Here is a 25,597-nt window from a genome sequence, read left to right on the forward strand (position 1 = left end):
CCAGCACGGAGAAGACTTACAACACGTGTGAAAACGATTTGAGGCACTGGCACTGAAACGGAATGAAGTCCCGCGAACGGACATACGAGCTTTGTAATGAAAACAACTGCATTGCGAAGTCAATTCGTCTCCCAGCAGACAGCTCAGAGTAAACAGTTCTCAGCCAAGAACCAGCGACGAGGAAGGCTGTTGGAAAAAGATCTGAGAGAACATCACTGTCCGTATTCGTTTTCTATCAGAACCCCAAAAATGTTTGTCTCTCCAGCCTCCACCCATCAGACCCTGATTGACCTCCGCTCCACTGGGTCTCCCGATTTCCGGTGCGCTAATGGGAGGAACGTTCAAACGCCTTCCATCCCACTCGGTTCCCAGTGACAAGCGACGAGCGGAATTCGAAAGCTCGTCAAAAATCATCCACGAGCCACCCTAACCATATTCTAGGTCAAGTTCAAAATGAGACCATCAAATGCCAATGCTAAATGTTTGTTCACTTGGTGACAAGTGCAGACGTTTCTAAACAAATGCTAACTTTCCTCATTCGCTAAAACTGCCAGACTGTGTCCGGGAGCGCAATAATGGAGCTATTTTTACGTTTTAGGTGATATCGCGGCGCTACAGTCACAGCCAAGGCCACAGCCATAAGTTTAAATGCTGCGGAAGGCCGATATTTACCGCTTTAACGATTAGTTATTGCTGTCAGCACCTCCGGGGTCGCTTATAAAAAGCGCAACCAAGAACAGCGATCACTTCGTGAATATTCATCTAAATTCTCTCCTTTCTCCTGCCACACGCTGAAACCAGAATGTCGATAAAAATGAATGACAAAGTGCGGTGGAAACGCCGGCGTATTTTCGTCGTCGCAGCGCAGAGCCCAGCTACGAGCACGATTGTGTTTACCCAGGCCCGTCTCCTGGGAGACCAGCACCAAATCGCCTGCCAAACGGCAGAGAAAAGAGCAGCACCGACTGTTCTGTAGTCCCCGATACATCTCGACAAAATTCATGAAGAGGCAAAAACCTGGCCTGGGCTACTGGTAGTCAAGTTTCGCTCTTAATGAAGATAGTCGTACTTGAAAATATAAACAAACAAGAGTAGTTATATATCATATCCCACAATCAGTAGTCTGGTTATGAAAACAACAAAGGGCTTGGCGAGCATGTGCGCACGTGCTTCATCTGATCAACGCCATAGCACACACCAAATAACGACATGGTCGGACACAGGATATGGTCGGATCAGTCACTGCGGAGTTACCGGACATTGGAATTTCTTTGATGTCACGCTCTGCGCTTGTTTAGATCTTCGCAATCAAATACGCGAAGCAGAGCAAATGCTCTCCTACCTCTTTAACCCTTGCGAGTCCGGGGGTCCCCCGGCAAAAATTTGCTATAGCTCCCGAACGCTTAGAAATACGAAAGCAAAACTTTTAGTACCTGTTTTCCCATCAATTGAACACATTCTGGTGTAAAAAATGTGGACCTAGCCCCTTGATGACGTCACAGGGTCGATTTTATAGACCCCTGAACTTCGGCGTCACAGACGTGAACTTCAAATAGCTGCCAAAAATAGTTTTAGGGATAGGCAAATTACGAACAGTTTTATATATCGTGTATGGTTACATGATTATATGATATTATATTACCAGTAAAACGCCTTTTGGGCGAAGAACGAGCGAGCGAGAGAGTGAGCCCTGCACCTGCAGAAGTGCGAGAGGGTGCTTTCAACTGACTTGTGCACAGCACTCTACTAACCTGTCTATAGAATTGTGCCAAATTTGAGCGCGATCGGCCCAGCCGTTCTTTAGATCTGGAGGCGTCACCCTGCACGTGCGCACGTGCAAACAGGGCTCCATCTGACTTTTGCACTGCACCCTACTAACCTGTCCCCACTCGCGTACCAAATTTGAGCGCAATAGGCCCAGCCATTCTCGAAATCTGTAAGTGCCCCCTGCACGTGCGCACGTGCAATAGCACCCTAACCGTTACACATAGGAATGCATTGTCTAATGGGTGCCTACCTGCATGCCAAGTTTCAACGAATTCGCCCCAGTAATTGCCGAGTTATTGTAATGGGAACAAATTTCACACACCCTCTTTTTGCATTTTGCACGTGCAGTGGGGGGTCACTCACATGGATCAAGAGTATCCGGCGTTTGGTAGAAGGGATGCAGCTACCCTTCAAAAATTACTGCAAGACAATTGCCTAAGCGGTTGCTGGCTGAGATATGGGCCTCCCAAAAGCGTTACTTTTGCAAAACAGCTTGAACACCCTTGACTTTTCACGTGGCACGTGCCATGACGTTCATTGAGATGTATCAAAAGCAGTAAATTACGGGGTAGAAGGGATGGGGCTACCCAGCAAAAAAGACCGCAGGCCAATCGGTCCAGCAGTTGCTGAGATATAAGCCTCTCAAAAGCGTTAGGTACAGGCCGGGCCGGCCCGCTCATACTGAGATTTTCCGTTATATTGAAAAGACTTCGCTTCGCTCGCTGCGCTCGCTCGCTCGTAATTATATTTTTTAAGGAGCGAGCGAAGCGAGCGTAGTCTTTCGTGAGTTGGGGTGCCAGAGTTGGGGTGCTGCTGCACGTGCGCACGTGCAGGGGTCGATTCAAGATCTCGAGAATGGCTGAACCGATTGCGCTGAAATTTGGTACATGGTTAGGGGCCGGTTAACCCGCGCCCCGTAGGGAGAGAGGGGGGCGAAACGGTCCCCCCTGTCCTTTCCGTCGATATCTCCTAAACGGCTGGAGATATTGCCACCAAACTTTCAGGACCCCTCCGGGCATCAGTTTTACACATTGTGACCAATTTTTTCAAGAAGCTTTGATAGGTTGGCCACAAATGACGTCATGTTCTGCCATTTTCGACCGAAAAAAAAACTTCGCGAGAAGAGCTGTCAGGCCTACAGCTTTGAAGATGCAGAAAAATGATCAAAACATAAAATGTGTAGAATTAACAGGGCTACAAAACTGCTATCTCGGATTTTTGAAATTTTTGAGTTTTGACCCCCCAAAATCAAAAAAGCATTTTGTTATATATTAACCAAAAATTCCAAAAAGTTTTTTGAGTTTCGAAAAAACCGGAATATATGTGATAGTACCTACCGTCTTCTATCTACATACAAAAATTTCAGATCGATATCTCACTTTTTGGCCAAGTTATGGCGAAAAAAAAAACTGTTCAAAAATGATTACGTCAAATTTTCAAACTCAATTTTTGGCAATTCTAGACCACGTAGGGTAACAAAGACCACCATTAGACTCCCCGTGACGAGCTGCATCGAAATTCGATACCCATTTTATGCAAAAATATCAACTTTGAAATTTGACCTAATTTGACCTGACCTTGACCTGACTTTCACCAAAACGTGACCTAAGCTGGCCCCAAAGGCTGCCTGACCCACATTATCGCATCTGTCATGTAAAATGGACCATAAAACATGTATCACACAACTCTTATATTGTGACCCCCCAGTGACCTGACCTCTGTGATCTGATCTGGTATCAGTGACCTCAGATAGCAAAGTATGTGTTTGATGAACAATGTACCATCGATGGTGTTCGATAACTTACCAATTTACTCGATTTCACAACACATTTCTTGAAATGCCTGTGAACGGTGAAAATCCGACCTTTGATAGCCCCCGGTGGGGCTATCGAACACCGTTTGAATTTTGAAAATCGGCCGGTAAATGTTCGAGTTAATAGGGTGCAGTGCAAAAGTCAGTTGGGACACATTTTGCACGTGCGAACGTGCAGAGTGACGCTTCCAGATCTCGAGAACGGCCAGGCCGATTGTGCTCAAATTTGGCACATCGCTAGGGACCGGTTAGTAGGATGCAGTGCACAAGTTAGTTGGAGGTACCCCCTCGCAATTTCGCACGCGCAAGGCCCACCCTCTCGCTCGCTCCGTTGGTCGCCCCAAAAAGCGTTACACTGTTATAGTACGATTATGATTTGTAGCCGCTGATCACGAATCTGGCCTCCATTTCGCTCTAAGTTCCACTTTGCTCCACTTCGCTCTCATTTAGAGCCTCAGGATGGCAAAATTGTCTTAAACCTCGCCGAACCTATTGGTTTTCTACATACGCGCCGGCCGAGGGGGGGGGGGGCGGGTACGACCCCCTCGCCGTTTCGCCACTGGTGGAGCTAGCGCGTCGCGGAAAAACGAGCGTGCGCGCCGTTACGAGACGCAAAGATTGGTACCCGATTTTAAGGTCCTTGGTCAACCGGTGACCTCTGAGGTCAGGTCAAGTGTCCCAAGGTACGGTTCAATTTTTGGCGAGTAACTTAGCAAAAAAACGGCCGCAGAGCCGCAACTTTGGCAGCATCGTGTTTGCCTCGCTCAGGCACGTCAAATGATATACTTTTTGTTTGGGCCAGGTCAACTTAGGGTGTTGACCTCAGGTCACGGTTAGGTCAGCGCCCCCAGGTCACGAAGTTGGTCGAAAGAGGTCATGTCGCATATCATTCGATTTGGCAGGTCTTCCTGAGCCCAGTGGTGGCTTTCCCGACTCGCTAGCTCAATTTGATCGGGAGGTATTGACGAAAAACTAATATGACCTTGATGACGTCATAAATGACATCACGCAAGGTCAACATTGCAAAAGTGACGTATCTAACCTTAGTTGCAAGGAGTGCATCAAATCACGATTATGTGTGCTTGAGATAGTTGGAGATCGTTACCAGCGCCAGGATAGCAGTTTTTATTCTTTTTCCCGTTGACTTATAATGGTGAGGTCACGAAAATGATCTGACCTCATATGACCTTTAAAAAAATCCGAGATATACAAGTTGGGAGACTCATAATGGATACTAGATCCTGCAAGTTTCATTTCCCTGTGACATCTCCTCTGGCAGTGAGGGCGTTGCGAAGTTGCGACATCTGAAGACCGTGCAGAGGTTCACTTATGACGTCATAGGTCAGTGACTTAACCTGACCCGAAAATGCGGTTGGTGTCAACAGATCCGGTTTGAATCAAACGTCAAGTATGCCAAACTACAGCTCTCTATCGCCAGCGTGTTTGGAGCTATCGCGAAAAAACCCTATGGGGGGGGGGGGTGCGGCACCCGCCCCCTCGCCCGGCGAGGGTTAACCTTACCTGAAAATGACCTTTGTAAAAATTGTAGACCTTGTCCGTGCGTACCCCATGACGTTTACCGCTTGTCGCATCTTGCTTCGTTCTCGAGATCTCCAGGGGGGGGGGACGGTCATTCGCCCCCCGTCGGTGCGCCCAACTGACTTTCAGCGTCGGTGATTTATCCTAGGTAAACTTTTTTGGGACACCCTGTACAATTGTGACAGATTGCAGGTGTAAAACGACCATCGACGCAAATGCTTACTGCCAGTAAAATTGGAAGTGGGAAATAGCTCTTAAAAAATGGAGATGTCAGATGAGAGTGCAAAATAATTTTCATTTGGATGTCAGTTCGCACCCAAATCGACAAATTTTGGGATACTGCAGTGTGACCTGGACTGGACGGTCAACCAATGACCAAGAACCCTAAAATCGGGCACCATCGGCTTCCTCTCGTTACTCACGGGCGACACGCTTGTTTTTCCGCGAAGCTCTAGCTTGATCAGAGGCCATACGGCAGGGGTGTCACTGTCCAACCAAGAATCTTGGTCCAACCGACACCTCCCCCGACCCCTACCTCGACCTCGACCTCAACCACGACCACCTCGACCTCGGCGACCACTTCGACCTCGGCGACCACTTCAACTCCGGCCCCGCCCGGATGTCCTCGCCCCCAGACCTCGACTGAGGCAACCCCTCGACCACCCGGTGATCTTGGGAGGCCGCTGCCTCACTTTCTGCTCATGAGCTCAACTGATCAGGATGAGTCTGGCCAGCCCGTGCCGCTCAAACTCAATCCGTTTCAAAGAGAGCAGGCACTCTCGCCTCACTGTCAGCCTCAGCGTGTAACCCAACGCCCAGACGGGACCCTGGAAATCCACCTGACGAACCAAACTGAGATCCGGAATATGCTTGCCCTCAAAGAAATATCATTCAAGGCACGAGATAAGCAGGTTCGCAAAATAGAGGTCAAAGTTGAGCCACATCCGTTCAAAAATTCAGTGCGGGGAGTGATCACATGCCCGGACCTCCGCGGCGTGGCGGACGACGAAGTCGTGGACGGAATGGAAGGGCAAGGTGTCACCCATGCCCGCCGCATCCGCCGTAAGGTGAAAGGATCTCTTATGAACACCGACTCAATCGTTTTAACTCGGAACCGCCCCACCCTCCCGCGGGAGGTCAAGGTTGGCTATCTTGTGGTTCCCATTCGTGCCTTTCTTCCGGATCCAGTCCGGTGTTTCAAATGCCAGGCCTTCGGGCACGTCTCCTCGAAGTGTCGGGGAACACAGCGCTGTGGGGTCTGCTCAGCTGAGGGGCATGGCTCTGACGCTTGCCAATCGGACAGTGTCAAATGTGCCAACTGCGGTGGCCAGCACCGGGCATGGCACCGCAAATGCCCTAAGTTTGTGTTCGAGGCTGAGGTGCGCGCATTGATGACGAAGGAGAACGTCCCCTTTCGCGAGGCGCGGGACAGGGTGCGACAGCGCACTCCCGCACCTTCGCTTTCATACCGAGATGTGGCCGCTCGGCCACCCCAACCTGCTGCAAGCCGGGTCGCCCTCGGACCCGGGGTGAGTGGTGCCCTCAGGAAGGCCGGCAATCTTCGCCAGCTTTCTGTAGCAGAGCTGATCCAGCTTCTCTCGGGGCTCATTGAGGATGACACCCCGCCGGCTCCCGCAGCCGATTCTGTGCCAGCAGCGCCTGCTGCTGATGCACGTCGCCGGGCAGAATCTGAGGATGACTGGACCGTTGTTCACCCACGGCGCCGCCCGTCGAGGCGCCAGTCTCCAACAGCCACTGTACCACCATCTCCGGGATCTGACAGGGCGATCAGCCCAGCAGTGCTGGAAACCCTGAAGCGGGGAGAGGAGGAGCGACGGGCGAGGGACGCCAAACGTGCCAGACTGGCCGAGAAGGCCAAGGAGGGGAGGCCGTCCCCAGTGGTGAACGCCCCGGCCGGCTCTCCGGCCATGCCCCCTCCCCCTCCCCCGCCTCTCCCGAGGCGGCCCCCTCCGCCGTCCCTTGGGGCGGCATCCGGAACCCTCAGCGTGCCGGATCCTGCACCCAGCCCCCAAGCTCGGTGCTGGCCGAACGCAGGCCTTCGGCCAAGCGTGGTCCCCCGTCGCCACCAGAGCAGGGCCCTGGCCGGGTGCGGTTTGGCAACCGAACCGTTTCAGGCCCTGTGGGACCTCGGTCCCAGTCTGCCGACGGCCGACAGAGAACTAGCCACGCGAGGATTCAATACGAATCCTCTGGGGAGGTGATTTTCTAGTCGTCTTTCTACTCAATCTTTTAAACAGTTTTATCGCCTTCTTGGGCTGTTTTACGTCTGGACGGGCTTTTAAAGCGCTTCTGCGCCTCTTTTACTGTCTTCTCCATGCAGAGTTTCTTACAGTGGAACTGTAGAGGACTCCGCAGTAGCCTTGTTGATTTACAGACGGTGATCCGTCGCGACTGTCCTCTCCTGGTCTGTCTACAGGAGACGAAGCTGAAGCCGGGTGGGCTACCATTTCTATATTTTTTATTATATTTTTAGTTTAAAAAATATCGTTTCAGGGCTGTGACGAAAAATAAGTGGCCTAAATCCGATGAGAAAACAGGATTTGGGGGTACCCTAGGTTTGGCTCCTGGCATGAGTTGGCCTCCCCCAAAACGCAGGTCTGGATCCGCCAGTGTGTTAGGCTCCAATAGGATAACATATGGAAAACCACTCCTCGCGCTGCGAGCCAACTACGTCACATTGCCGTAACGTCAAACTCTAATGGAAATCAGATGGAATAGTAACCTTTTGCTCATAACTAAAGTAAGCCAAAAACAAATCCAAAATATATTTTCGGTGCTGGACCTTCTTCAGTGGAATGGTCCACTGAAGAATGGTTCCAGAGTGGAATGGTTTCCACTGAAGAAGGTCCAGCACCGAAAATATATTTTGGATTTGTTTTTGGCTTACTTTAGTTATGAGCAAAAGGTTACTATTCCATCTGATTTCCATTATAATCATAATCATGCTCAAAAAAACGTTTCACACCATTCAATCATTAACGTCAAACTCTTTCAAAACTAAATTAGCCCAGAACTATTCCCTATTTCATTAATCTCCCGCAGTTGAGAAATAGTCAGCCGTCGCTCGGTATATTTGAAGTTACGAAAGTCTACAGCTAAGTTTTATTGGTACCCCTTAAAGCTCTGAATTTGACAGCTCACTTCATGTCTATGCTTAACTTTCAACGAATATGGGACTCTAATTGAATGCCGCAATACGTCATTTGGAACTTATTTGGGAACACATCAGAGGGCAGTTGAAGCCGTGACCGAGGCAAAGACGGCGGGCCGGAAGCCTCATTCATTAGAAAGGGATTTACTTTAGTCCAGCCTGGTAGATATACGATAACCGACTCATTCAATTTTTTCATGGAAGTGGATAGAGCGGTCTACGCAGTACGCAATGAACTGAACAGCCTGCCACCGACTGCCTCAGGCTGTACGGTAGATCTGCTGTTATCTCTGCCCCGGATGCGTGCATATCTATATCTTTATTTTTATTTTCATTTTCTATTCTTGCCTTAAAACCAAGTTTTTCTTTTCCTTTTTTGGACAGTTAGATTTTAAATACAAAATTGTGTAATACCAAATTTTACTTTAATACCAAACAATTTAAGAATTACAAATTGTTTAATACCATTGTTCATGCATTGCAATGGAGCGTAAAACTGAGTTGTTGTAATCAATGTTCAATTGATCAAATACCTATCTACATTATTTGAATCAAAAATTCTGAAATTCTGAATATTCTTTCTGAATCACAAAACAGTCTACGTTATTGGTGCTAGCCCAGCTTCCCCTGTCTGATATATTTATAGGTCAAAACTCGTGATAAATCTGGTAATGGCGAAAGAGCCTCTATCTGCAGCAAACACTAATATCGATCACTGGCGCAGGGCAGCTAACACGGGGAGCACAAGGGTCAAAGGCTCGCATCAACGACATTGACTCGGCCGCTCAGCCAATATTTGCTCGACCTTAGTGTAATATAACGATTAGTTCGGGAAGGCTGGAACTGAGACCTGATCAAAGCATGTCTAATGGATAATTAATCACCGAGCCAGTAGTGTAAACACCAAACATATTTTACTGGGCATCACTTGAGCAACAAGTGAACATACTAAACAATTGTACGTACATTAACAAATAACAACCGTAATCCTGCACACAAAATAAACAGCAGCATGCACTAAACATTCCCAAACAAACAAACATTCCAAGCATGCACAAAGCTTTGCGTCATGCGCCAGAGCGTCCGCACAGAGCCGCTGCCGTCTGGCCCACTGGCATCCGACCCAGGGGACCTCGCGCTGGAGAGGTCCGCAGTCTGCCACTAATGTGTCCGTCGCGTCCGGCCGCGACTGTGGCGTCACAGGAGTCAGATCACCACTCCCACAAACGAGCGGTCTCACAGCGCTGATCGCCGTCACAACTCTCAGCGCATCGCGGCGACGGGACGGGGACAGAACGTCGGCGCCGTCACTTCTGCGTCGTCTGAACAACGTCAGAGGTGAGGGCACTCGGCGCGTCGCCACACCCGCGGGGCGGTTTCTCTGAGAGTCCACGTGGGTCTCTGAGAGTCCGCGCAGCCATCGCTCGACCGCAGTCGGTCGGCCGGCGGTGGCCCGGACGCCACTGTCTGCGACAGGCCGGATTGGCGAGCTCTCCAGGCGTCCCTTAGAGCTGTCACGGCCAGCAGGGCCCGGGGGACGCCAGGAGAGACCGGTCCATAGGCCGGACGCCGCGGGGGACACATACCATGGCCACATAACCGCACTGGCCGGCGTATTTGCACCACATGAACCGCGCATTACCGTGCCATCGGCTCTATTGCGTCATTCAAGACAAAATGCGAGCACTCTGGGGCATGGCAGGGGGAAAGTCCGTCCATGTAACCACCAACAAATACGCTGATAAAAAGAAATTAAAGTAATAAATACAAGTAAAGTAATATAAAGCACGTTAATGAGCGCCGTGTTATGAATCTCACATGACCCATGCGTATCCCACACTGACCCAAAGGTAGCCCCAGGCTGTTAGCGTCCGTCATATAATGAGCAGAACAGGATAAAAAATGACACATAACTTCAGTCAGCTATCATGCATAAGGCAGTGAGCGCTCTTACGTGCGGTATGGTATATGAATAAATAAGCGCCGACACTCAGGAAAAGTGCGCTTTCTAGCTGGCAACATATCCACACGGGATCGATAAATAAAAGCGGAAGCATGTGAGAAAAAGAAACACAGGCAGGCATTGGAAGAGGATAGGTGGCAGCGAAGTGGAGGCAACGCTTCTTTACCAACACCAAAGGAAGGACAGGAGGAAGGCAGACGAGCACACAGCATGCGGATAACAGACACTAGTCGGTACCATGGCCCAGCCCCTCGTGCGCCGGCCGGCCCGGCCTGCCCGACCGCCGAGCCCGCCCGCCGCCGACGTGGTGTCGTAAAAAAGTGGAATGACGTAGTGTGATGTATTATAGTGGCGAGTAACATTAGGTGGTGTTGAGAGAGATTGAGTGGCATGTAAAGCAACAAATTATGGCAGTAAAGCGACAAATTATGGCAGTAAGATATGGTCGCTGCCAAACAGAGGTAGACAATGTAGAGTCTCGAGGTGGCCTATAGTTAAATATTTCGGTAGGGAATGCAGATAAGCGCAGCGATGTAAAACAGCGTAGAGCGTCGCAGAGTGCGTGCCAATGTCTTGTCGCTGCGTGGAAGCTCAGCTCACTGATGCTTTATACTCGGAAATGGTTTCAGACAACGACTGCTGCGACTCGATAGGTCGTCGCGGGTGGCAATGACAGGCGCCTGACGCTGTTTTCGGCGACAATTGTGTGCGTTCGCTCGGATCTAGCTCGTCTGTCGCTTGCAGATCTATTCCGGTCTCTGATGGTTGAACTTGTAAGGGCGAAGATCCGCGGAAGTGTTTGGATGTTCGGGATAACGTGTGTGAGGAAAGCGATGTAGGCAGCTCAATGGAAAGATTGAAGCATCAGGTGGTGTTATGGCTCAAAAGAAGCATAGTGTAGTTATTTCGCAAAGTGGAAATGTCAAGTCTGAACCGACTCTAAAGCCATATTTTGACGTTCCACATTTCCACAATGAATTATGATATATAGCTTGAATAGGCCGGTGCATTTAGAAGCCTGATGACACACAATATTGTGGGCATTCAGGGTGAGCACTAATGCACCGGCGCTCATATTTCGTCAATCTTTTGTATATTTATGCACATGTTTGCCACTGTGTGTATTCTACAGGGTGGAAAGTAATTACGCGAACATGTATTTTCTTACAATTTCGCCCGTCAGTGGAGATTTTGTATGAGCGCGGGCTGTTATGGAACATGACTGGTCGTGTTTGTTGTCGCCTCATCTAACAAAAGTGACCTTACTTTGAAAAATGACTTGGAAGGTCTACAACACCTCTCGGCTTCGAGTGGTGCTGACGCCATACGCTGCTCAAGACCAAAATGGGCAAAGAGCTCAATTTGAAGTTGCCAGGGAAAGCGTTTGTGATTATTTTGGCTGGATTGGTGCGGAAGGGACTCGGAACGGTCTCGGCACCAGCATTACTCAATTACACCTTTGGTTGAAGCATAATAAAACTTAAGAGGACTTAAAAAGCAAAGCCGTTGGCGGCAGTAAAACCTCGGCGAATTGAGGCGCCGAATGGGTGGTCACCATTTCCGCGACCAAACGACAACAGTCGACCCGAAAACAGGCGAAATGGTTTACTTTGGCCGGGTACCCGATCTAAGATATCACGATTCATACATAAATCCGTGAAAATTCGAAAATCAAGCCGTACAAACAATCGAGATGGCCAAAATTAATGAATTAACAGCAGGATTGTCAATTTAAGTTTTCTAAAGACCGCCAAACCTGAACAGAGGAGGACAGGCAGCTGGCTTTGTGGTTGGGTGAGACATCTTCGAAGCTATTTCATCCGTCAAACCTGCAGAACAACGCGTTGGGGGCTGCTGATGCGTCCGACGTCCCGCCCGTCCCAACCTTCAAACATCCGGCAAAGGAACACACATCAGCGTGTTATGAGCGCCCGGATGATGTCAGAATTGCATGTAGTGACCAACAAGGCCACCAAAAATAAAGTATACAACTAGTGGAACATCCTTCCAGACGAGTCTCTTTAGCTAATCCATCAATGCACCAAAAGGGGCAAAATGATTGAGCGCACTTTTGTGCCCGACGCAAAGAAACTCTTCTTCATGATTGATAAAGTCCTTCCTCTCACGGCCAAAAAGACGCAAGAATGGTGCCTTGAGAACCTGTTCTTCTTCCGGGCATATAATGGTCAATCTGGGAATAGCCCAGACCTCAATTTGATCAAAAATATCCAGGCGACTCTTCAGGAGAGCGTCTAAGAGCTGCTAGTAGCCACCAACATCGATTGCCTCACCAGACAGCTCCAGGAGGCGTGGAATAAGCTTTGGCCAACAGTGCTTGACATGCTCATGTCAATTATGCCTGAACGCCTTTGTCAGTGTATCGCACATAAATAGGAATATATGAAAAGATGAAATTGTCATGTTACCACCGCTTTTTCCATTGCTATAAGACGAAAAAGTATGTTCGCGTAATTACTTTCCACCCTGTATGTATAAGCCTTTGTGCAGCATCTGGCTGCCTCTGTGTCATTATCTTCCGAACCCGCCTGTCAGCCTGTGTCAATGCTACTGTGTCTGTGACTCTGTACCCGCGCCGACGTCTGTGTTTCTCGGTACCACCCGTGTGTCCCTGCGGCGGGCGGGCGGCCCGGCGGACGGCGCAGCCTCGGCCGGCCGGCGGGGAGGTTACAGGCCCGTCAGCCCGGCTCTGGGGAACCGCTGGCTCCGACCCTCACCTTGTCGGCTCGCGCGGCCACCGTCTGCAGAGGAGAGCTGCCCTGGCCGCGCAGCTGCCGCACCGAGCGCAATCGCAGCCGGCCCGACTCGCCGCCCAGCGGCTCGTCCGTCTGTGGGTACACGGGCAGGGGTGAGAGGGGCGGGGTGCTGCACGGCGGGGTGGGTGAGATATATTTTTTTTAACAGGAGGAGATCGAAATAATTATTAATTCATAATATTCAGAAACCACTCGGCGGATCTAGATAAGGAGAAAGCTGATAACACAGTTAAATGTGTAAGTGAATAAGTAAAATAAGCTGAAATATTAAGCCCAAATTACATACACACAGGAACCCACAACCATCACCCACGAAATGACCGAAAAGTCCACCAAAGTAGCCGCCCCCCCCCCACAATCCTCCATCCCTCATCCCCACCCCCGTCCCGGTCCCCACCTTTTCGGCACAAATCATCACTCGCAGTGAGCCGTCCTGATGTCCCACGTACAGGTGGTCACCGTCGGCGTCCAGGGCAGTGATGGCCTGCTTCAGACAGTAGCCGGCGCCGACAGCCGCGCATTTCTGCCGCGATTGATAGATGGGTTAATATATAGATGGAGTTCGACAAATAGAATATAGATGAATAGATAGGCAGAGTTTATTAGCACTGCAGAAAATGTTAAAATTTGAATTAAACACATGATAGACATAAAAATAATATTACTAGAACATGGACTGCACACGGTAATAACAGCCTTACAACTTTATAACACCAACAATTTTATAATAATGCTCGAAGTTGTCTGACTCAGCCATAAGAATAACGATTATCAGTTTACGTTGACTCGTGCATTCATCGCAGTACGAGGCGGCAGAATTTGGTAATGTCTGCATTATTGTCTGTCAGAACTCAGAAGCCATGACTGAGAGCACTGAGTGAGGCCGGCCGGGCACGGAGCGGGCGGGACAGAGCGGGGGAGGAGCGGTGCGGGTCGGGGCGGGACGGGGAGGGGCAGGGAGGTTCCAGTCATTGTCCAATCCCTCGCGGATAGATCCGCGACGAGAGGACCACACAAGTCACGGAGGCCGCGACACAAGCGGCCCCGACGGAGCGCGATATGAGCGGCCAAAATAGCGGCACGTCGATAGCACGGAGCTGTGAATGGCCTTCCAGGAAGTCAGTAAATCCCGTACCGGATGGTGGCGCGGCGCCAACGGCATGGAAAAAGCAGCATTAAACCAGATTGGGATCTGTGTATGAGCTGCGAACGTGTTTGGTGTGCTAGGAAATATTTTGAAGAGAAGTTCGGCGAGGCGGTGCCGGATCCAGTTGTAGGAGTTCAATCATTGCTCAATGTTCATATTATTGTCAATACGTTTTCTGCGAGAACTGGGCAGAAGCCAAAATCTGAAGCATTCCTCATTTTACTTTCTGAGAACGTCTCAATATATGATACGTTGGCTTACCGAAATGGTTTATTCGCAATTTTCTATGCCTAGGTGGCCTGGGACATGCTAGGAGACATTTAGTGAAACGCTTCAACCACTGTTTTATGCGAACCCGTTTTGCAGAATGCAGGGGGCTTTACGTCAGTTTATAGCATCGACCACTAGCAAAGCCCAAAGCTCCCATCATAGCTGTTGAAGCGTTCTATTCAGATCTGAGAGATTACTAACCGACGCGGCACACAATCACAGACTTTAATGAACTCGTAGGGATAAATAAATACGGCAGTCCGGACCTGGCGGATGAGATAATAGGATTTGTGACTCAAAGCTATCCGCCGCGACCTAAATCCTACCTCGATAATACAGCCAGGAGAGGAATGGCTTTAATGCGAATGAAAACGAGTGTGATGTAGGCAGTTAAAATCACGCCACAAGCCAAAAACAAGGCAAAATGATAATTCAAATCCCTAATGCCTGAAACAGACTCTTTCCGCGGTCAGGAAATCGCATGCGAGAGCCTATTCAAATACATGGAAGCACGCTCGCATCAATCGTACGCACCTCCCGGATGCGATTGATACGGGAGGAATTATAATGTATTTGAATAGGCTCTCGCATTGCGATTTCCTGAACGCGGAAAGAGTCTGTTTCAGCCATAAGTCCCACACATCCTATCATACCACACAAAACCAGCCACACCCCTCCTCACCTCGAGATCGACAACGCTGAGGCAGCAGGAGGGTCTTGTGGAGACGGCCGGCGCCCCGGGCCGGAGGGTGTGCAGCGCGTGGCCCCATCGCACGGCCAGATGACAGCCCTGGTCGGCCACCTGAGACCCCACCGTCGACAGGAGCTCGCCTGACCGGCAGATTGTGGGCGTTAAATGAGCTGAGCAGCTGAGAGCGTTGGGGGGGGGGGACGATAGGGGGCACAGTGGGCGTTGGACGAGCGTAGAGACTAGGGATTAGGGAGGGTCAGGAGTCACACGTCCCGCGCGCAGCAGACGCGGGACGTGACCCGACGATCCAACGCAATAAGCTCATTCCGCACGATGGAGCCACAAAGAAGGCGATAATAGCATTTCCTTAGCAACCGAGGCTCGTCTCGGCAAAGTGGAAGGTCACACGCGAGTGCTAGTATTCATCGCTGGGGACAAAAACACAAAGATGAAAGCCTGTTAGGTCATGCAAATACATTTTCAGTTAACAACAATAGTCGAGCCTCCCTGAAAGACGCTGACATAGCATAAATAAATAAATAAATAAATAAATAAATATATAAATAAATATATAAATAAGGCTCAATATTTAAGTAAGATGCATATAGCAATTGCCAGGTCTGCTTACCAAGCACACGTGATTTTCGGTTCCCAATAGCCACTTATCAATCCACACTCTTCACCGCTCATCATATTTAAAGCAACTAAGTTCCGGAGAACCTTTTCCATTTCCGCTCTCCACTTCCATTTTCCTTCATATCCCTCTTCACCATCTCCCGGTCATGACCATCATCCCAAGCCACGATCACCGTCGAGCAGCGAACACTGACTTACTATCCCTCTAACCCTTTCCCTCACCAACTCCCTACCAGTATAACGCCTTTTGGGGCGACTAACGGAGCGAGCGAGAGGGTGAGCCTTGCACGTGCGAAATTTCGAGAGGGTACCTCCAGCTGACTTGTGCACGGCACCCTACTAACCGGTCTCTAGCGATGTGCCAAATTTGAGCACAATCGGCCCAGCCGTTCTCGAGATCTGGAAGCGGCACCCTGCACGTGCGCACGTGCAAAATGGGTCCCAACTGAGTTTTGCACGGCACCCTACTAACCGGTCCCTAACCATGTGCCAAATTTGAGCGCCATCGGTCCAGCCGTTCTCGAGATCTGGAATCGACCCCTGCACGTGCGCACGTGCAGCAGCACCCCAATTCTGGCACATGGATATGCATTGCCTAGTGGGTGCCTACCTACATGCCAACTTTCAGCGCAATCGGCCAAGTAGTTACCGAGATATTGCAACAATTACAAAAGTGACACCTCTTCGTTTTGCACATGGCACGTGCATAAGGGGTCACCCACATGCATCGGCAATAGTCCAATACTTGGTAGAAGGAATGAAGCTATCCTACAAAAATTACCGCGTGTAAATCGGTCAAGTGGTTGCTGAGATATAAGCGTCGCAGAATCGTGACCACGGCCGGCCGGTCGCTCATACTCAGAAATTTCCGTTAATCTAAGGAAAGACTCCGCTCGCTTCGCTCGCTCCGTAATCAGTTACCTCTTCTCGCTCAACACCGACATTTGCACGACCCCATTAATTCTCCATTTCTCTACCTCATCTAGCATCCTTCCCATTTTAAACTAAAGCAGTGTCCCTTCTGTCCCTTCTGTCCACAGCTGTCCCTTCCTCCTTCCTGACGGGGAACAGCTTCTAATTCAGCTACCCCTCCCCCCGCCCATCCCACCCGTTACCCTGTCTCCTCACCCCACCTGTTACCCCCCCCCCCCCCCACACTCACCGTCCAGCCCGTCCCGGACCTGGAGGCACCTGCCGCGGATGGTGAGCGCCACGCGGCACGAGCCCTCCAGGTGGAACGGTCTCACACAGCCCACGTCCCCCTGGACGGGGTGCCAGCTGAGCAGCACGTCGCCGGGCGGCCAGAACCGCAGCGGCAGCGGCCGGCCCTCCTCCTCGGGTAGGGTCTTCAGCGCCAACAGACGCTGCAGGGGGAGGGGGGGGGGCGTTAATGCTGGAAAGATGGTTGTGTAGTAATTGTACGGGTCTCAGTCCGACAAAAGGCACAGCAGGCAGATATGTCAATCTGTCTGTGCTTCCACGTTTCGAAAATCAAAGCGGAGTAAAGAACAATATAAAAACGGCAATATAACATTCCTTTTGGTCATCCCAGGTCACATTCACTCCCTTCAAAACAACAGTTGACAGGACGTTTCATCTCCCCGACATTGTGCACAGTTGTGCACCCGTCAGTACCTCCTGCCAGCACCTTTTACGCAAACTTATTTCCTCTAACAAAATTATCATTGTGATTATCGTTTGTCACGGTTATCAGGGTAACACAGCAAACCTAACAGTAAAAGCCACACCCTTTCCCCTTATGATTTCCTCGCTGACTCACTGATCTCTCATCCTCTCAGTCCTCTCACCTCAGCATTGACCACAGCGAAGAAGGCGTCTCCACCGATATAGAGCCGGTTGGCCTTGTGCGACAGGCAGCTAATGGTACTCCCCACGTGCACGCGGCGCACCGAGTGGCTCTCGAATGTCGACGTATTCGCCGCGGCATCTGAGCTCTCCGAGCCGGGCAGAGCGGGCGGCGGCGGCGGCGGGTCCGGCTGGAGAGAGGAGGGAGGGGCTAGTGAGGGTCCCCGGCGATAGCTGGAGAGAGGAGGGAGGGGCTAGTGAGGGTCCCCGACGGAGTTACAGCACGGTCGCACATATCGAGGGGGCTATAATACGGAGCTCTTAGCCTAGTGGACTTTCCGCCGTAAGTGTTATTGGTAGTATAGCCGAACGATCGTCAATAATTTCACCCATGAGATGGTCATCAGACTAGCCGCCACTTTGGCATTCACCGTAAAACCCAGTGGCGAAGTTTCATCAATCATCCGGAATTAAATGATAAATATCTCACATCCACCCTATCCCCCAAATCACACACACAAACTTTCCAGTTCCAAGATAGCAAGCAGTGCCTGAACTCCTACATAATGAGCAACCAACACCGCTAACACTTAACGCACATAACACGTACCTTAACCTGCGCTAGGATAGTAAGAGAGCCCGTATCGTCTCCGATAAGAACCGAGACGTGCTTGCTGATCTTCTTAACCGCCATACAGGTGGGCCGAGGGCGAGGTAGCGACGACGGAGCCGACCACTGGGGGCATAAGGAGAAGAGAGGGGGTCACTGCAGGGGCGGGGTGACGAAATTGTCCAACTAGGGGACACGAAACTGTCCAACTGCTGATAACGAAACTGTCCAACTAGGGGACATGTAACTGTCCCGATGTTACACTTGCAGACAATTATTATGGCGGTTTAACCCGGCAGTTGCTGCCTGCTGGGGTATTTCGCCACCCACCGTTTGCTGGGGGGGGGGGGGGGGCGTTAAACGCCCCCAGCTGATAACTCGAGAACCAATAGGCGCAGCGAAACGCACGAGGCGGCAAACGAAAGAACGCGACGAGACGCTTCAGATGTGTACTTTAAAGTTGAATTTTGAGGTCACAGGTCGGGTCAAGGTCAGGTTAAACACCTGAAATCGGGCTTTCAGTAGCATGGACTTCAGGACTTCGCAATGGGCGCCTCTCGTCATAAACTCTGTCAAAACGGTGCACAATCCATCATATAAGGCCTACAAGAGTGTCAGCTCCATGTAGGGGTCAGTCAAGCATAGGTCAGGGTCAAGGTCAGGTCAACCGGGTAGGCACATATCCCCGAAAATCAAAACTGATATTCGCAGCCTGTGACACATGTTTTATGGGTAATTTGGGGCGTAGAACATGATGGTGACATTCATTTTATCATATGTGTATACGTGTTTGGCTCAAAAAGTTCAATTTAAGAAATGCATGATCATGGTCGTGAAGTAGTCACGAGAAATTGCCAAGATTCAGTTCAAGATTTTGGAAAATGCGGAACGATAATCAATAATCGAAGATAGCCATTTGATTGCTCATGGTATTGGCAATCTAATGGCGTTTACGGCATGTCTGTATGTCTATTTTGTGATTTTATATGATTTTTTGAACATATGCCGTTTTTGGTCGAAAACTCAGAAATCATGACGTCACTAAAACCTCGATAACTCAAAAATTTTCAGACCGATTTTTTTGAAACTTTGTCACAATAAACTTCAATCAATTCCCTACAAGTACCCAAAATTTTGCGCGCCGCAGGCGCGCCGTTTTTGTGCTATGGCCCGGCGAAAAAAGTGGGGGCGTTTAACGCCCCCCCCCCCCAGCAACTCGCGGGTTAATGAGGTGGTGGTGAGCGACTGAATAAACGGATAATATGTGGTGTAATACGGAATTAAAGGTAGTGTGCCAGCTTTCTTGGACCGTATGGAGTTAATGGCCCAGATAAGGAGAACCGGATTTTTAGAACTTATCCATACCTTCAAAACTCATGGAAACGTCTTAAATTCTTCAAATTTTGAGTACCCCAGTGCGAAATTCGCCCCGACGGGTTGTCGGTCGTACCCCAACCACATTTTACACCACTATGAACAATAAATGCACACACTGAAATCGCTATTACCGATATGCTCATCCAATCAAGTTTCGATAAACCCGTTCATCATCATCTCCTGCGGTTTCGAACACGCCTGTTAGGTGGCTTCTGATGCTCGTCGAGGTCGGAATTTCCAAATACGCGTGGTGCGTCGGGCCGCGCGCTCTGACTTCGGCCAAGAAAAATGCGTCAGCTGATCATTGTCATTTCTGCCACTTGCGTGTGGTGAAATGGGGTCATAACTTATAAGACGGCTTTTTCATATCAATTATTTTACATAAAATCATATTTCAAACCATAAATAATGTTCGACAGCCAAATAAAAGAAACAATACCAATACGGGCTTACAGTTTAAGGCTCGACATTGTGTTGTCTACGATTAGACAGCTGATAACTCATTCCCGTACGTCGTATGGTCGTAACACTATAATGACCTTTGCTTATTGTCACAAGTGCGCCGCATTCGCGATTGTTGCCCGACGCCTGTTTGCAGGTGAGCCCACTACAGTTGTTATACATATCTAAAAACCGAAAAACTTTTAGGCGAAAAAGGCACTATTCCAGGCCCATTTTTGATTTTTTTTGCGATATTAGGTAAAAACAGAAGCTTCTTATCCTAGGAAAAATAAAATGGGAAATCTTTCAAAGGTGGCACACTACCTTTAAGCAAGAAATGCAGGTGTTAGCGTATGATAGGTAGGACGAAAAGACTAGGCTATGTTCTGGAAGATGTTGCTAAAACGTGACTTTGACACTTTGAATTTAATTTCACGTCATTGTTACCTATAAATGAGCTACACAAAATACAATATCCGAAAATAAAAAGAATATTCGTTTAATCCATGCAAATCAGCACCAATCGTAGACGTCATTTGAGCCTGTGGATAAGATCCGGGTGACAAAGCATAAGCTACCTGAGATACACGAAACTCCCTCTAAGCCAACTCACGGAATATAGTCTACGACAGACTATATAAGCGCCTATATATCCTGTGCCTAGAGCATCAATAATGTTCTCCCAACCCATGCCCCAGTCTTTTTGAGGCCAGCGCTCTCATACCATAGCCTATCCAGAACCATATGGCAAATCTGCAATGCGATGCCACAAACGTTATGCGATAGCGCTGACACAAATGTGATGACTTTACATAGAATACGGAGGACAGGCCAGTAATACCCACCGCAGTTACAGGAGTATCGATGGAACTCGGCTCGGGGCTCGCGAGCTGCGGAAAACGTGAGGACAGGTGGGTGTCTTTAGTGCGAACGCAGCCCCAGCCAGCCCACAATAGGCTCTGCTCTTAGCCACCAGCTGCGCCGTCTATTCTAGCCCACAAATTGGAGCAAATATATGTTCAGCTCAATGCATTACTAAGAAGGTAGTAAAACATAATATTCTTATAATTTACAAAGCAGCGTAATGCTGGGATCCAAATAGCATCAATTACATAACATACATATACCTACATTGCGTCAGACCAGCAAAAAGAAAAAAGAAAAAAAAGGAACCATACATGAGTGCCTAAGGCCTTCTAGCTACGTGACACATATCGCACCTAATTAAAAAATAAGCTTAATTAAAGTCATGCACAAAGCGGAAGCAAAACGACAGCTATATTTTTGTTGTTGCGAAAGCCTACAGTGCAAGCACAGCAAATTAGGCGAGTGCGCGGTTCTGAATTGGAATAGTTATAAGGAGGGGGGAGGGGGAGGGAAGGCACTTACGAGCGAGATTGTGTCACAGACCACCTGCGTCGAACACTGGCTGCGCACAAAGCTGGCTGGCAGCGTGTACCGGTGCAGAACCATCGCCGAAGTCAGCACGAACACGTAAGAGGCGTGCAGCTGCAACAGAGGCGCACAGTGGGACAGCGGGGTAATGGTGAGGGAAATGTAACGAGAACAGGTCTGCGGTCAGTATCTGGATAATCATACAGCTGCATACATTCTAAAGTCGCAAGTAACAGCTTCATTAATTTATATATTATACCAGAATGTTGGCAAAGTAAAAAATAAGAATAAACTTGCAAGAATCTACCTCACACAAAGCAACCGGAAAAATGTCATAATTTTCCTTAGTCATCTTCCAACAACCACAAAAAAAAATGGATGCTTAGTGAATGCATTCATTTGCAAACCAACCACGACAGCCAGCAGCCCTTGGGCGGTAATCCTCACCTGAACGCTGACAATGGGCACTCCGAGGTCATCCAGCCGGGTGCGCGTGGCCACAATGTCCGCCTCAGGCGGCAGCTCTGCGCCCTCCTCCTGGGAGATCGTCCTCTGGCCGCAGTGTCCCGGCGGCGGCGGAGCGCCCTCGCCGCACTCAGAGACCGCCCTCCTGCCGTCATCCCCTCCAGAGGACGGAGCACGGCGCACGTCCGCCGTGATCTCCACCGAGACGGCCCTGCGTCGGTCGTGGGGAGTGGAACCACCCGATGGGGCGCTGCTGGAGGAATCACCCTCAGCGTGTCGGTGCTTTTTGTGCTTCTTCTTCTTCTTTTTACTCTTATGGATGTGATAACTGCTGGGATTGCTTGTGTCATCTTTGTGAGATTCCTCTTTGTCATGACACTTGTCCGTTGTCTGATTGCTTTCATCTTCGTTTTTCCTTTTACTTCCTGCTTCATTTTGTCCTTGATTCTCCCTGAATGTTACTACCGTATCAGAGTCCTTCCATGGGTCTCCTTTAGCTTTCTCAGTCCTTTCTGTCTCTCTAGTCTCACTAACAGATTGTACTTCACCAATTCTTACAGCTTCGTCAGTTGTTTCAATCATGCCCGTATTATCTGCCGTTTTTCTTCTATCTGTCGTCTCTCTGCCGTTCGTTGTCTTTCTTCCCTTCGAAGTATCTTTCCTCTTGCTCGTATTTTTTCGCTCTGTCGTATTCTCCCTCCCCTTCCTCCTCTTCGTCGTCTCTCCATCCTTCTCCGTCCCTCTACCACCAGACGTCTCTCCTCTCTCGTTCGTTTCTCTTTCTTCTGTCGTCTCTCCTCTCTCCGCCGTCTCAACCCCATACTCTCCCACCTCCATCTTCACAGCCGCCATCTCTGCTACGCTCATCCTCGGCTCTTCTCCATCCCTCTCTCCCTCCTCCTCCCTCCGCTCTCCCTCTCCCGCCGGCACGGCTGTCCCCTCTGGAGTCACTCGCAGCATCACCGTGTTACCGTTATGTTTCGCCAGCTCCAGTAGCGACTTGTATAGCTCACTGCTGCTGTCAATTTGTCCCAGGTAGGACATAGCCGCCGGCCCGCCAGTTTCAGCGCTAGCCGGTGGTGGACAGTTGTAACTCTCCTGACTAGTCTGTCTCTCACTCACCGGAGGATCCTCCGGCTCATCCTGATCAAGAGGAGCCGAGAGAAGCGCAGCAGCCATTTCGTTCAGCTCGGATTCGTTCCTCACTCGAACGATGGCGCGTGCCAGACTGACCTCGTCCTCATCTACCTCCATACCATCGTCTCCGGCTGCCGCCGGGTCCGGTTTCACGGCGGCAGTCGGTGGAACAGACGGCGGCGGGGACGATCGAGGGGGTGAGGAGGGTGGCTCCGTCTCGGTGGGAGCAGTCGCCGGGGAGGGATCCGACGGAGCCGGCTCCGACGGCTCCTGTTTCACGCGCACACCGCCGGGGAGCGGTGGCACTTCTGTGGCGGAGGACGCGGTAGGAGCTGCGGCGGCTGCAGCAGAGGCGACGTTCCCAGCCGAATTACAACTATCCTCCCCTCCAACACGATCACAAGGACCACCATCTGTCGTCCTCGCCGCGTCGCCCGATTCTGGTCTGCGCTCCAACTCCTCTCTACTCTCTCCTTCCCCCTCCCCCGTCCCTCTGCCGGGCCCATCACCCTGACCGCCGTCCGCCGGTCCTTCGGCAGCGCCTGGGGCATGCTCGGCCAGTCGCCGCAGCAGTTGCTGTACCTCAGGAGGCAGGCCGAACTGGCCCGGCTGTACGTCACGGCCGGAGCTCATACATTTGAGGCGAACGTCGCGCATGTGGCGGGCAATCTGGCGCAGACGTCGCATCTGTGGGGCAGAGAGGGGTAGTGTGAAAACCCATCTCAGTGAAGACTGGTATCATTCAGGGCAATCAGTTATAATTGCAATATTACCAGTGAGCGAAATAGCTAGATAGAAATGGCCATTTATATAAACAATATTCGTTATATTCGTTATTACATACTGATCCACTTTCAAGTTACGTAAGTGAAAGCTTTTAATAATTGAAATATGAATATGATATTACATCAAGCGAAGATTAAGTGGATTCGATTACACCTGCTACAGATGAATAACATTACATAAAGGCACGATTGAGCTCAACATTGCATAATGGTGTGCATTGTGCAGGATTGCATTTATTTTAGGTAACCCAAAACTAGGAATATCCTTTGCAACAGAGGGGTAAAGGTAGCCGAACACGCAAAGTACGGTAATCTTTCTCCGTCATCTTTCTCAGAATCCAGTGAACAGTCATTTATATAATGTCGATGACAGAACATTGCGATCGATATTCCACACCTGTTCCGACAAAGGCAGGCAGACGGGCCCCGGTAACATGTGTCAGACAGGGCCTAGCGGATAACATCAGCTGGAATAGGGATTAGGGGGTGGGTCTAGAGTGCGGAGAATGCGGTTATGAGCAGTCTGCACTACGCATCGGGGGTGATGTTGCTTCGTGAACGTCTCGTATTAAAAATATGTCAGCATTTAGATGCTTGCGGTGTTTTAGATGCTTGCATTCACTGCACAATTACATCAGGAGCCCCCAAAACTCGCCAATCGAGATACGTAGCCCCATCGAACGGATAAATTGGGCAAAAACTCGACTCAACGGACTTTTTTTATAGAGTTCGGGAAAATAACTTTTCTCAATTCTCCATTCACCTACCGACGGTTATAGACAATGCCTCCATCAGTCAGGCGTTCTGACCAGATTCCCATTCAGAACTATTCGGCCATCACCCCATCCATGGCTATTACAATTTGGATGGCGCCGCACCCACCCAACTCTGTTTCAGCCGGCGGTCCGGACATACCATAAAGCGACTGACCTCGGTCTGCAGGGCGATGATCTGCTCCTACTGACCACTAACCTAAACAGAGGTCCGGACAGGCCATAGAGCGACACGATCTATCCCTACTGACCTGACATGACTATCCTGTACAGAGGTCCCGACAGAGCGACTAACCTCGGACTGGAGGGCGATGATCTGTCCCTACCGAACCCTATCCTTAACACTGACAGACCAGAGAGCGACTAGCCTCCGTCTGCAGGACGATGATCTGCTCCTACTGACCACTATCTTTGCAGTAGGTCCTGACAGGTCACAGAGCGACTGATCTCGGTCTGCAGGACAATGATCATCTGTTCCTTCTGATGACTGTTCTAAAAAGACGTCCGGACATGCCATAGAGTGACTGACCTCCGCCAGCACGGGCGATGGCCTGTTCCTACTGACCACTATTTTTGCCGTAGGTCCTGAAAGACTAGCGACTAACCTCGGTCTGCAGAGCGAGGATCTGCTCCTCCATCTCCTCCACCTGCCCCAGCAGCTGGTTCTCCACCAGCGACAGGTGCAGCATGTTATCCCAGGCCGGCTCACGGGACGACAGCTCGTCGGCCAGGCGGTACACGTCCTGAAAATGGCAGTGAGGTAGAGGTGAGGTACGACTGAGGTGGGGGTGTGAAAGCCAGCTGAGCTTGGGCCTGTTGTTTTGGGGCACCAAAATAACAAAACAGTTGGGTCTGAAAACACCTGCATGTACTATAACTGAGACATCACATGTCATCCTAGGACAACAAATGCGACAGAAGTAGCATGCTCTGTGAGGGCCAAAAAATGCAGACGTCGGCTGAAATAATCCTGCTGCAACAATAGCCTGTTGAAACAGATCCACGACTGACTTAACATCAAACCATACCGTCAGTT

The 25,597-nt window shown here is 50.0% G+C and overlaps 1 protein-coding gene across 4 annotated transcripts in view; it reads right to left on the bottom strand.

Annotated features, from left to right (window-relative positions):
* Nucleotides 1-25,597, bottom strand: part of LOC122374079 (serine/arginine repetitive matrix protein 2-like) — a 34,138-nt gene that overhangs the window by 1,332 nt on the left and 7,209 nt on the right. For all 4 annotated transcript variants that reach the window (XM_043352609.1, XM_043352606.1, XM_043352608.1 and 1 more), the window contains exons 5-13: nt 25,167-25,304; nt 21,849-23,690; nt 21,396-21,515; nt 18,189-18,314; nt 17,581-17,769; nt 16,935-17,136; nt 15,128-15,276; nt 13,426-13,551; nt 12,990-13,100 (exon numbers count right to left, since the gene is read on the bottom strand). In XM_043352609.1, coding sequence (XP_043208544.1) covers nt 12,990-13,100; nt 13,426-13,551; nt 15,128-15,276; nt 16,935-17,136; nt 17,581-17,769; nt 18,189-18,314; nt 21,396-21,515; nt 21,849-23,690; nt 25,167-25,304 — 3,003 coding nt within the window. The remainder of the gene's footprint in view (nt 1-12,989; nt 13,101-13,425; nt 13,552-15,127; nt 15,277-16,934; nt 17,137-17,580; nt 17,770-18,188; nt 18,315-21,395; nt 21,516-21,848; nt 23,691-25,166; nt 25,305-25,597) is intronic.

This window comes from Amphibalanus amphitrite, unplaced genomic scaffold, assembly GCF_019059575.1.
Source record: "Amphibalanus amphitrite isolate SeventyFive unplaced genomic scaffold, NRLGWU_Aamphi_draft 001599F_arrow, whole genome shotgun sequence".
In the NCBI taxonomy this organism is placed as follows: domain Eukaryota; kingdom Metazoa; phylum Arthropoda; class Thecostraca; order Balanomorpha; family Balanidae; genus Amphibalanus; species Amphibalanus amphitrite.